The following is a 13,014-nucleotide window of genomic DNA, read 5'->3' as shown; positions in this document are numbered from 1 at the left end:
CTTACAAGCAGATCCCCAAAACCAAAGATATCTGAAAAAATTGGGTTCTGTCTAAAGAATATCTGTAGGAGAGGGGGTAATTAGTAATTTAAAGCATCATGTAATTTACGTATATGGGAACAAACAACCTGCCCTAAACCAACTGGTGAAGTTTACTTTATCTACTATAGCAGAAGAGCTAAACAAAGCTTCAAATATTTTGTGTAGCTAAGATTATCATTGTCACTTAATGAACCCCATGTTGATTAAAGAAAAGCACCTGGTTAACAATCTGTGCTGACCTTCCAAAACACATGACCAGATTTCCAACCAATCTCTGCAACCCATTTCTTAATAGCAGATTGAACTGCAGCAATTCACTGATTATCCTATTTAGGTCCATCTCTCTCACACACACACACAGTTTCACCTGCTGGTTTCTTTGTATCAAATTTCTATCCAAATCATGGAGACAGCTCAGATTGTTTTTTCTTCCAGCTGGTCAGCAAAAAAACTTTTTTGCACACTATAATCAGCTTTGGTTAGCAAACCCAAAGGCCCAAATAGTGACGCTAGATTTCAAATTATATGATAACATTGCCGGGATAAAAGGAAAACAAGAAAAGCATGAGCCACAATTTGGGAAAAGGGGGTTATTCATTTCCTTTGGGTAGCTAATGCTTTTCACCATAACTCTCAAGGTTCCACATTTTTGATAGCAATAAGCTGACAGTAATGAACAGTGAAGCAGCAGCAGGATGAAATGAACCAGTGGGGAGTTTGGGTGGCAAATGAATGACATATTCTTCAATGAGTTTACAGCTGAGACACCTGCCTAGTATGCATGAAAGTTTAAGCTTAGGATTAATCAGAGGCTTTTCTGTTTATTAACCTCCACTGTGTTTTTCCTGGCACAGGGCTTACTTGTCAGGAGGATACAAATGAATGTGAAGAGGAACTTTGTTTTCCTGGTGTCTCTTGCACAAACACATTCGGATCTTACACATGTGGCAACTGCCCCAATGGGATGCAGGGTGATGGTAGAAGCTGCAAATGTGAGTATTCTTTGTTTGTTTGTATTTATTTTTATATCATTTCATGTGTGTGTATGTATGTCTATGTGTGTGTATGTATATGATTAAGCAATATATATGGGTATCCCATCCTGCATACATTCTGGTGCTTGTCTACAAAAACTGTTGCATGTGAAAAGTGTAGAAATAAAAATACTACACACACACACACACACACACCAACCCCAAATTTTGCATCAGAATAGGCTGGATGCTTCAAGCTGAGTAACCCATGCAACATCTGGAACATGCTGTCTTCTTTTTTGCACAGTATAATCAGCTTTGGTTAGGAAGTAAACAGGATTAAGACTGAGCCCTGATGCTTGGTTTCCTGGCCACTAGAAGTTCTTCACATGGCTTCTGAGAGCCTTCCTGACTCACCACTATACATAGAACCAGCCCCTTCAAGTGGTGGATCAAGCATCAATCCCTCCTCAAGGGTTTTTGTCATTTGTGGCATGATGCTTGAAGGGGCCAGATTCCGTTGTGTTTTTTTTGTTTGTTTGTTTGTTTTGAGTCTAGCAGCTCATGCATGCTTAGTTCAGAATATCTGAGAATGAGCACAGGTAACCAGAGATGCTGCAAGTGTTGCATTAGGTCTGGAAGTGCAGGGGGAGTTTTAATAAAAACTTAAATATAAAAAGTGCAATCACAAAAATAGTAAGTTTTTTTAACTAATTGAACCCATATTTTAAACTGGTTAATACAGAAGGAGGATTATTCCCATCCACATATTCTATATTTCTTGGTAGCTGCTAGGATGACTGTTTAAACACAACAGAATGAGCCAAATTCTCCATTTCTTACCCAGCTGCATTCAAAGATCTGGGGTGGAGGAACTTACTTATTGACCTCAAACTCTGACAAATGGAAAAGTCCATCTTTGAAATCCTGTTACCTAACAGGATTCCAGTTCATCATAACAGGCCTCATCAATGTGAAATGTCGCTTATATACTAGACCAATTCTGTTTTAGTTTTCATCATTTAGCAGCTTATTTTTCAACTCAGGTCGACTGATTTATGATGACTTTTTTGATATTGCACCTCTGTATTTTTGTTTGTTAAACCATAACATATCTCTGGCGATTTGGCCGTACTCAAAATTTTGATTTTCTTCTAGTTCCCTCACTCTTCAGACTTTATAAACTTGATTGGCTTAGAGGTTATGCTCACCCAACCTTTTTTTCTTTTTGTTGTAGCCTCCTCACACAAGAGATACATTTTATTTACTTAAAAATCAATAAAAATCTAGTTACAAAAATATGTCAGTGGGTGAGCGCTGTGCGTGTGTGTTTTAACCCTGACTTCAAGAAAAGAGTGTGATGCTCAGAATTCCCTGAGCTGGTATTAGAGAGGGTGTTTAATGAATCATTCACTTCATTATGCGTAAAATAATTTATGAACACTCCTGAGGATCTAGCCACCTGCCTTCTTGATTTTTCTGTTTGTGTATACTTGTCTATTAACCTTCAGTGTGGATAAGAAACAAATTAAATGAACTAAAGATGGAATAGCCAAGAGCTTCACTCCTTTGTTGATTATAAAAGAAAACAGCACTGTGTGTGTGTGTGTGTGAGAGAGAGAGAGAGAGAGAGAGAGAGAGAGCGTGTGAGGATAACAATAGCTTACAACTGAGGAATCCTAGAATCAATGTACCATCTATTGTAAAGTTGATTAAATCTTTCCTTGCTTAAATTTACAATTTAGCCTGATATAAACAGCTTTCTAGTCCTTTGCTTGAGTTCAGGGCATTTTGTGGCTGCCTTGAAGTGCATCTGTGTTTTGTGTGGGTTAATTCGATTAAGTGTGACTGGAGAAAGGAAGATTCAATTAAAGTCTAAGCAAAATCCTGCCCTTAGCCAAAATGTAGTTGCTTATTTGCACACAGCCAAGCTTTTTAAAAGCTTTCTTTGACATAACAGTTGTACCAAGCCTAAATAAGCAACTTCACTGAAGTAATGAAAACAGTTATTGCTTGCAAATTCCTTTTTCATGGAAGATTTTCTACTGCCTTGCCAACTTGGCTTGGAATGACATTCCAAGATATAAGAAGAGTTACTGTTCTGAGAGCTGAAACAAATCTGATTCAATAACTGGATTGCCTGGCTTTCCAAAAAACAAAAAACAAAAACCCATTGGCATGTAAAAGCAGCTGCAGAGACCTCCAAATTTGATTAGAGCAGCCGTGCTGAGGGACAGTGTTTTAATCCTCCTCGCCTTATGCAGCAGAATATCTGAAGACATGTGGGAATGGAATGAGGGTAGAAAGAGTTCCACAGCCCCAATGCTAGCCAAGGTCAGACAAGTTGGATGTTATACCACCATTGTTGCATGACAATAATGAAAGTATTGTTTTATCTCTGTTGGTGACACTAGTTAATGGAGAGACATAGCCCACTCTGGCGGTTGCAAGAATATGATGCAAGAAGCTGCTATCTGTCTCCTAAAGCCCATATTTTAAAAGCCTCCCATGCGTTGCATCTGAGGCACATCCGTGGCTTATTACCAAGATATGGGCCATTAAGTCAGCCTTGAGGGCTTTTTTGTTATATTTTGCTTTATTCATCACAACAGCATTCCTTCATTAGCACGTCTCATGGCGGCTCCTCTTTTGTAATCAATGCCTTATCCTCAGCTGGGTCTCCAACGCTAACGCCTATGCTCATCCCGGCACCATGCAAAGTCCCACAAATCCTCATGCCTTGGAAAGGTTTCAGCTATATGTTGTGCACAGTAGGTGGACTATGCTAACCTGTGCCTAAAGCGCCACCGTGAGTAATGGCTCCCCAACATTTGATGGAAAATGTTCACACTTGCCTTCTCAGTGAAGCTAGCCAGTAGCTAATTGCTTTGAAACATGGCTCCAAGTGGAATATTCAGTCTCTAACTTATTGGAGGAAATTAATATTTTAAATAGTCTCCGATGGACAATTTACTTGATTTACTTCCTTGAGCACTTTAAGCAAGAGTGTCCAAAGTACAGCTCTTGAGCCAGCTGCTGCTTGGAGACGTCACAGTGTAGTTTGGCAACGATCCATTTTGTATAAATGCAGGCTAGAGCTGGAGTAAGGCCAGCATGATTTTGTTTTTAATTGGCCAAGGTAATGTGTCATTTTAGTCCCTCCAGCAAAGTCTGTTACCTTATCAAAGGTCGTTTGGGTAGCAAACTTCTCTTTGCACGCCCTCCATTAGATGTGGATGCTAAATTATATCTTGTTTTGATGAGACTCCAGATGCTGACTCATTTGACTGCCTTTGTTCCCCAGTTGGCTTCTGGGATAACATCTTGGAGGGTTATCTGATTTGATGTTAAGTCTTCATTTCCATCATTAATCACAGCAAAAACTAACGCAGTGATTCTTTCACCTCTGCTCTTTTTTATTACAGTTGAGGACAGTGCTGACATGACAGAAGCTTTCATTAATGATAATCATAATCCTAAAGGTGAATGGAAAAAGAGTGAAGGTAAACAGCCAGTCATACCTCTAGAAGCGAAGACGTTGCCTGCAATTAAGTATGTTAATATTACTGATGTTCATGGTAAGTGAAGTGTGATTAGATGAGTGTCAAAAGGTTTCTTTTCAGACTTTGTTGTGTATGTACATAGCTGTCACTGGTTGCACAAATCTAGTCTCCTAAACAGTCTTTGCATAAAAGCTTAAACATATGGATTGAAAAAGCATACAAATCACTTTTAAATAACATTAGCTCTTCAGTGTGTTGGCAGGGATATTAATTATGATTGATAAGAAGACTGGGTGACTGCCTGTGATTCTTAAATTTTGGGATCCGGCCCAATAAAGCATGGATGGCCAACCTTCCAGGTGTGACCTTCCAAGAAGTTGTTGGACTTCCTATCAGCATCAACCAGTATGGCCAATAGGAATGGATGATGAGAGCTGGAGTCTAACAACATCTGGAGGTTGAAAGGTTCCTTATTCCTGTTTTAGGGACACAATGTTGCTGCTATGAAAGAAGGAAGTTCCTGCCTTCCTGCTTTAGAACAGCAGATTCCTGTCTAGCCAAGACTGGGGGGTTGACCCTATCTACTAAGGAAATAAAAGATAAATAATATAAAGCATGCATAGAAAAGTTAATTCTGCCCAATGCACATGTGGTTTCAAAAGTACATAAGAAGAATTGTATCTAGCCCAGCATCATTCTTCCCATAATAGACAACAGGGTGTCTCTGGGAAGTCTACAAAGCCCTTATTATCCTCCTGCTCCTTCCCAGCAACTGGAATTCAATGGGGCACTGTTTCTGAACATGGAGGTTCCATTTAACCATTATAACTGACAGCCATTGAAGGACCCTATCCTCCACAAATCCTCTATAAAGTAGGGGCTGATTGATCTTTCTGTTCCTAGTCTGCGTTCTTTGGCAGTTTTTTTTAAAAAAATATTCATGTTATTCCATTTCTGCATTGAACCAAGAATTGGGTGGTTGTTGTTGTTTTTGTTACTCCCTTCCAAATGCAACCACTGCCACCACAACCCATTCACTGTTCATTGCAGAAACAGAATAGAATGGTGAAGGTGGAATTTAAACATGCAGTTCCCCCCCAAAATATCTAAATGTGCATTTTGTTGACTTTAAACTGCTTCCAACTGCCATGAAAATCCAGTAGATTGTTAAATTCTGTTCTTCACATTATTCTGAAAGGTGCAGATCAGGCAAGAGCAGAGTTAATAAATGACAGGAAAACTACATCCGCTAAATTGCCATGCCAAGCTACTGTTAAAGGCACAGGAGCAGGGTCAATGTTTTTTATTTTATTTCCCCAAGTAATGTGAAATACCACTTTTTCCATACAAGCAAGTATGAGGGGAGGCAACGTTGCACCCAGCCCTAGAGGAAATAGGTGGTGACGTTAAGGTTCCAGACCCATGTTTGCAAACTAAAATGAGATTTGGGGGGATGTTTCAAGGGGAAACAGGCTTTAAGCAGGAGGGTGGAGCACTCGCTTCTCCACTGGTCCTTTCCATTTCAAAGCACCCTCTCCAACAGATGCTCTGCAAAGGAAAGAGGGCCTCTAGGGCTTCCATAGATTTGCTTGTGGGGAAATATACGTTGTTTGCCTCCTACTAATGCAGCTTCTTCGCTTACGTAATTGTTCCCCAGCACTGAAAAATTACCATTTCTATTTCACTCCTGATAAATGCCAAGCACCTTTGAATAGTAAACTTTAAAACATGTAATTAGAAGGGTAATAAATCTTGCCTTAATGAGAAACAGCTGGCTTGATATGTTGCGCCTTCAGGGTTTTCTTATGCTTGGCACACAATTTTGGGACATTCAACATTAATTATATTTTAAAAGAGTAAAAATAATGGAAAGCCTTGGCCAAAGCTCATATTAACTCCCTGTTTAACTTTTTAATTAACTTTCCCGTTAATAGTTTAATATTGAGAAATGGCTCTTGGATACTGTTTTAGGTCATGGAGCAGTTCTGCCACCCATTACTAACTGTGCCAACAGACCTTGCTTTCCTGGAGTTGTCTGCATTGACCGTAAACCTCCAGATATTGGATATCTCTGTGGCCGATGTCCAACAGGTTTATCTGGAAATGGACGAATCTGTACAAGAGCATCAAGACCAGGTACCTGCCTTTCGTTTGGGGAGTTAAATATGATGATGATGATTATAAATAATAATAATTTTATTTATATCCCGCCCTCCCCAGCCAAAGCCGGGCTCAGAGTGGCTAACAACAGTAAAAGTAAACACAGCATTCTAAAATCATTTCATTCTAAAATTAATTCAGAATCAAATTAATGACGACCATTAGTCTAGCATTAGTCTAAATAAGTTGGATATTGGGTGGTAGACTTTTTATATACATTTTAGCATTATATTTCAGTGTTAGCATTTTACTCAATCAGTAAAAGAAAAGGAGCATCAGAATGCCAGGTCATACTATTTGTCCAACCAGCCCAGGATTTTCTACTCCGACAAAAAGAGGCTCTTGGAAACTTGATTCTTTGAACTGAAGCTGCTGGGGATTGAAACTGGAACCTTATATATGCAGTTCATGTGCTCTACCACCAAGCTACTGAGACTTCATCGCAGCAGCTGTGCTCTAAAACAAACCATCTTTTTGAAATGGGAGCTGAAAGCAGCTCCCAGTTTATAGCATCCACAAGCTAGTCAATAGTTTAATACTATGATGTCATTGGTCAGCTATACCCACTTTCCTTGTTGACTGTGATCAGAAGGTCGGCGGTTTGAATCCCTGCGATGGGGTGAGCTCCCGTTGTTTGGCCCCTGCTCCTGCCAACCTACCAGTTCAAAAGCATGTCAAAGTGCAAGTAAATAAATAGATACCGCTCCAGCGGGAAGGTAAACGGCGTTTCTGTGCACTGCTCTTGTTTTCCCAGAAGTGGCTTAGTCATGCTAGCCACATGACCCGGAAGCTGTACGCCAGCTCCCTCGGCCAATAAAGTGAGATGAGCACCACAACCCCAGAGTCAGCCATGACTGGGCCTAATGGTCAGGGGTCCCTTTACCTTTACCTATATCAACATTACCCATTTAGAAACAGATCCTTGCATCAATGACAGGGGTTATTTGATAATAAAAATGTTCAGACTATCTCTCGGTAGTGTGTTGCACATGTTCTAGCTCTAGTTTTCAAACACTGATTATTTTATTAATTTCTGTATTTGGATTATGAAGAGTGCTGTGATGATAGAGAAAGAGGCGACCCCCAGGTCTTAGGGACATGGCAGAAACAAGGCACATGGCCACAAAAAAGAGTTCAAGGTTTTGGCTATCAACCAATCAGATTTCTTTTCTTTTTTTAATTTTCCCAATTCTTCATAGCCTCTTGAAGGACAAACAGGATAAATTATCCTTGTCTGCTAAATGGTGCCTGAAACTTCATCAAAAAGCTTGTCAACTGTTCATTTAGAATTCTGAGGAAGGTTTTATTTAATTATTTAAGTGAGAGTTCCTATTTATATTTCTTATGACCCTTCTGCAAAGGTAGCACTCACCTGTTGCACATTTTTAATATAATTTTAATTTAATACCAAATTCTAAGAGTGGCACAACTGGGGGGGGGGGAATTGACTGAACTGAAGCCTATGGGCTTTGGGGGGAAAAGGCTTCCATTCAATAGTTTGATGGTTTTTCAGTATGAGACTATTCAGTTATCATGATGGAGTGCAAAACTTCAGTTAATCATTAGTTATACACGCAATTCTCTTTAAATGGGGCCTCCTGAATGGACAGTTTCCTATAATGAGCAGACTCTAGGAGCAGACTTTTTTATTTGAGCAGAAAGAAACATCAGTCATGCCATTCCTCTTTCTGTGTTGAAGAAAGGTGTAATCCTAATTGAGAAAAAAGACCACAAGTAGAACTTATAGATGGTCATTTGGATTTGCATCTCTCATCCTTGAGGAACAGGTGAATACAGATAACCAACTTGTGAAGTAGTACAAGTGAGGATTTCCTAAATTTGTGCTAAAGTAAAAAAAAATGAAGTGTGAAAGTATAGGTGCAGTCTTTAGTCATTGCTTCATTGTTCTTTGTTTAGCAAAATAGATTATTATTAGCATGTTCTTACTAAGCCTTTTAAAGGCTTTTCCATGTGTGGAGCAAAAGCTCAAGGTTCCAGTTGTGTGGCGGCACCTCCATGTGTACAGGATAGGCTCAAGTACTTTATATAACCTGATGATTAAAGTGGATGAAATGGAAGAGTAGATAAATTAAATTTACATGCATGAAGTATTATGATTATTTGAATAATAGTTTCGATCTGCCAAAGAACACTCTTCCAGTTCCTAAACAAAGATCTCCTCTGACTAGTAAGATTCCAAGTGACATTTAAAATATTTAAACGAAAGGAGCTTCTTGGTGGCTCACACATTTTTCTGTCTTATCAGATGGTTTTGATTCAATAGTCATGATTTAAGGATTAAGAGATAAGCATTTATTCATACAAAAATTGCAAAATTGCCCATCTTTACCAAAGTGTTTTTGTACTCATGGGGGAAGAAAAATAAGCTTTTTCTTTTCTTTTTGCAAACAGGAAATTATTTTTCAAGACAGCACCTGGGAAGAAAAAAACATTCTGATTTATTGTCACCAAGTGCTTTATTGTAACTGACTACTGCTTAGGGATAGGAGTGAAATCTAGTGCTATTTGTGAGCTCCAATTATTGCCCCTGTTCCATACATCAGCTTCTGAGATGCATTTTCTTACTCTGGTAAAGAGAAAAGTAGAGCTTTTCTCTTGTTTCTCTTGTAGATTTTATTGCTGAACTGTATTTTCTCTTTCAAATATGACAACAATGAAAATTGCATAAAGGCTTATTAGCTATGAGAGAGAAGCTTAGCACACTATTTGTTAGTGCTGCAAAGCAATACTTTGGGTGAAGTTACTCTCAGGTTTGCACCTGCCATTACTGAGCAGCAGCTTCTAATCAACTCAAGCCTTATAGTCGGAACTGGGATTTCCAAGGTTGTCTAGTGCAAGTCCCTACAGCTGCATGTTACAATCCCAAGACCTCCCCCAATAAATAAAGACACAATTGAAACAGAATTTAGTTTAAGGTTATTGGTATAATTTTGGCCACAACTTTATTGATTACAGATCGTGAGTGGTTTGCTTAGGCATAGGTTCCTGACTAGCTGCACCTGACCTCAGCAGGGCAGCACTGACGCCTGGACTCCGGCTAACATCAGTAGGGGAAAACATCCTGGGGGAGCATTGGACCAGGTTCAGACTCAAGCTCACCCCAGATGCTCCCAGGGGCTCTGGCGTGGCCCTAACCCCTAGAAGGGGATCGGATAAAGCCCCTGGATTTCTTTAACAGAATACCCTTTAGCACATGGGGGGGGCAGGTGTGACAACCTCCCTTCGACCACACCTTGAACCAACGCCTAACCACCAAACCTTTCAAAGTTGTGACGATTTGCTACGCGGCAGGCAAAACCCAAGTGGCAGCAGCCTATCAGCCAAATGGGAAAATTCCTACCGGGCCCATGTTCCAAAAACTGATGACCCATGACAGTATAGCAAGTTCACAGCAAGACCCTAAATATAAGGAGCGTGGGAGGGTGATCCAGTGCACGAGGCGAAAAGAGGAAGCTCAACGCAACGTGCAGCGGTATATATGGCTCCCTCTGTTAATGCATGAAACAATTCCATTGGCCAGATTTACCCCAGCCACCAAGGGACCACCAATCGGGTTCTTGTGGCTACCAATCACTCCCACCCACAACAGGAGTGAAGTCAGTCTTGATGATCTCACCGCAAAGTGTGCTCTCTGGGAGGAGGACACAATTTGCAGGGACCCCACTAGTAAAGCATGCTTAATAGAGCTTGGGTGGCCACTTGCTTTGCAATTTCTAATGAAACGGAGGCAGTGTGTTCCACTGTCAAAACAGCCCAGGGGGCCTCCGCTGCTGTCCTTACCTGGCGCTGCAGCTAGTGGCTGCTTGTATTTGATCACCCAGCTGCAGGGTTATTGGCCATGGTAGCACTCACTGCACCTGCTGGTTGAAAACCAGCCTCTTCCTGCCTCGATGGGTTTAACCAGTGACTGCACTGTAATATGTGATGGGAGCAAATCAGCTGCTTAGCTCTGACTAGCAGTTGGGTAGCCATAATGTTTTATCTCCCACAATACATTGTCATATTCATCAACTGACCGGGGGGAAACAGAATATCCTATTTTTTTCCTGCAAGAGGACAGTGGCCAAAATGGCTGTGTTATTTCAGGCTGCACTTTTTTTAGACATGGCATGCCAACACATGCATTTTGGGGTGCTGTGCCTGAGAAAAAGTGCTGTTGGGGGCCCCCGCAATCTCATACAGGTCACATAACTCACACAGGGGTGCAGGCCCAGAAGATGGCACCCTGGATTTGGGCAGTGTTGTTTGGGAAGGGATGCAATGCCCAGCATTCAGTGCTGGGTGCCAAAGCCTTGCATTGTGGGAAATAAAGCAAGGGTACTTCCTGTTGCTCACCAGAGCTGATTGGTTACTCAGCTACCATCCTATTGCAGCATATGCCAATCTAGGGTGGGAGTATATGCAGGGCTGCCAAGTGGTGAGCACCAAGATGATTGGCAGTGGGCAACGGATAGTGAGGGCCCATATAAGTTTAGCCCTGGTTATTCCCATGCACATAATTTTGAGGCTTATACCTTGATATTTGCCAGTTTTATTTTGTTTTTGTTTTTTGATTAACAAAATGCATTAAAAAAAGATATCAACTAGTTGAGGGCTAATATATTTTCTTTCATATAAGCAGTAACAATAATATAAATATGATTGAGTGTTTTTGTACTGCCCTTTTCAATGTTGTGAGAAGGGGTTGCTGTTTAAGCACGCGCACGCGCGCGCGCACACACACACACACACACACACAGAGAGAGAGAGAGAGAGAGAGAGATTCTATGGAGTTCAGTTAGTCACAAAATTCTCCGGATCAGGTGCTAGGTATTAGTGATGCTGTCTATAGCCTCATCCAGCCTGGTTCCTATGTGCATTTCTCCACAGGAGTTCCATCTTTCCCAGGGAGTGTAGGGAGAGATTAAACTTTGTGTGTGGGGGGGGTAGCAGTTGGCTTGCATGTACAATTCAGCTTTTCCACTCCATCCACAAGGGATAAATGCAGACTACAAATAAAGAGGAGGGATGGTGCAATTAAAGAAAATGGGATTTGATCTGAAACCTGCTGAGATTTCTTTCAGGGATAGCTAGGAAAAATCTAAGCAAAACAATGTCTTGTTGTGTTGTAAAAATAAAGGGCATATCGAAAGAAGAGGAAAAGGATGTCATCGTGTCAGAGTGTTGCGTTATACATTCAGTGGTAGTAGGCGGCAAACTATTCAGATGTGCTGTGAAAATTACTGTGGACCCAGGGAAGTAATAGCTTTTTGCTTCTGGGATGCAAAATAAATCCAGTAGTACCCAGTAGATGTTACTGGAACTGCTGCTAGGAGTCATCCTACCTCTCAGGGAAAAATGAGTTTTCTACAAGAATTTATCTTGCCTAGGCAATAGCTACTAAAAATCTAGACACTTAAGGGGGAAAAAATACTACAGGGAAGTTTTCTACGGAGTATTCAGTGACCTAGATATAACACCCAAAGGTAGACACGATGGGAAGAATATTTTAGATAATTTAAAAGATAAATGATTTCCAGCCTTGCTGATCCATACATTCCATCAATCTAGAATATGTTAAGCACTCCAAATCCGGATGATATATTTAGCAAGCAATGTAGCTCAGCAACAGAAGACCCATGAATCCCAAGCTATAAAACCACTAGGGAGAGGCCCGTGTTACAAGCCATGAATAATATTTGCATTCAATCACAACATCTACCGCAGATTACATCCCTTTTCTAACAAGGCCCTGCTATTTTCCCCTCCCCCAACTCCACTTAAGCAATTGCACTTCCTTCCTGAGTTTTAATAGAAAAGACTAACAACCCAACTACTAAGTATCTAAACAGAGGAAAATGGCTTTGTGTGTAATTGTGAGAGGATTTTGTAATCATTTAAATGTAGGTGTTCAGGTGATTACATTTCTATGTAACTATGCATTCTAAATAAAGAGAGCAGCCTTTTCACAACAGTGACAATGAATGCTAGTTTGTGGGGGGACAAAGCTTAGATATTCTTTCCAGCTTTGTTGAATGCTTTTCTTGAACACCACAAGATGTACTGACGGCAGCCAAGCTTAGATGGTTTTAAAATGGGATTAGACTAATTCACATTGGACATTCTGTCCAAATGCTTGGTTTGGCCTACTATTCAGGCCTACTATTCAGGTTGTTGCTGAAATTTAAGTTAATAGTCCCCACTCCCCATGGATGACATTTTTATTATGCCCATCTGTGAAGTTTATGGGGCTTTGTCCCAACAGTTCCAGCCAGCTATGGATATTTGGTTATCTTTCTGTTCTGCCAAACCACCTCAAATGTAGAAGATCTGAC

At 40.6% G+C, this 13,014-nt stretch overlaps 1 protein-coding gene across 1 annotated transcript in view; it reads left to right on the top strand.

Annotated features, from left to right (window-relative positions):
• Positions 1–13,014, top strand: part of LOC307226379 (von Willebrand factor D and EGF domain-containing protein-like) — a 201,864-nt gene that overhangs the window by 119,138 nt on the left and 69,712 nt on the right. The window contains exons 19-21 of the mRNA XM_079995170.1: positions 897–1,034; positions 4,442–4,594; positions 6,491–6,655. Coding sequence (XP_079851296.1) covers positions 897–1,034; positions 4,442–4,594; positions 6,491–6,655 — 456 coding nt within the window. The remainder of the gene's footprint in view (positions 1–896; positions 1,035–4,441; positions 4,595–6,490; positions 6,656–13,014) is intronic.

This window comes from Podarcis cretensis, assembly GCF_951804945.1.
Source record: "Podarcis cretensis genome assembly, chromosome: 1".
Taxonomy (NCBI): Eukaryota; Metazoa; Chordata; class Lepidosauria; order Squamata; family Lacertidae; genus Podarcis; species Podarcis cretensis.
This window is presented reverse-complemented; position numbering and strand designations above follow the sequence as displayed.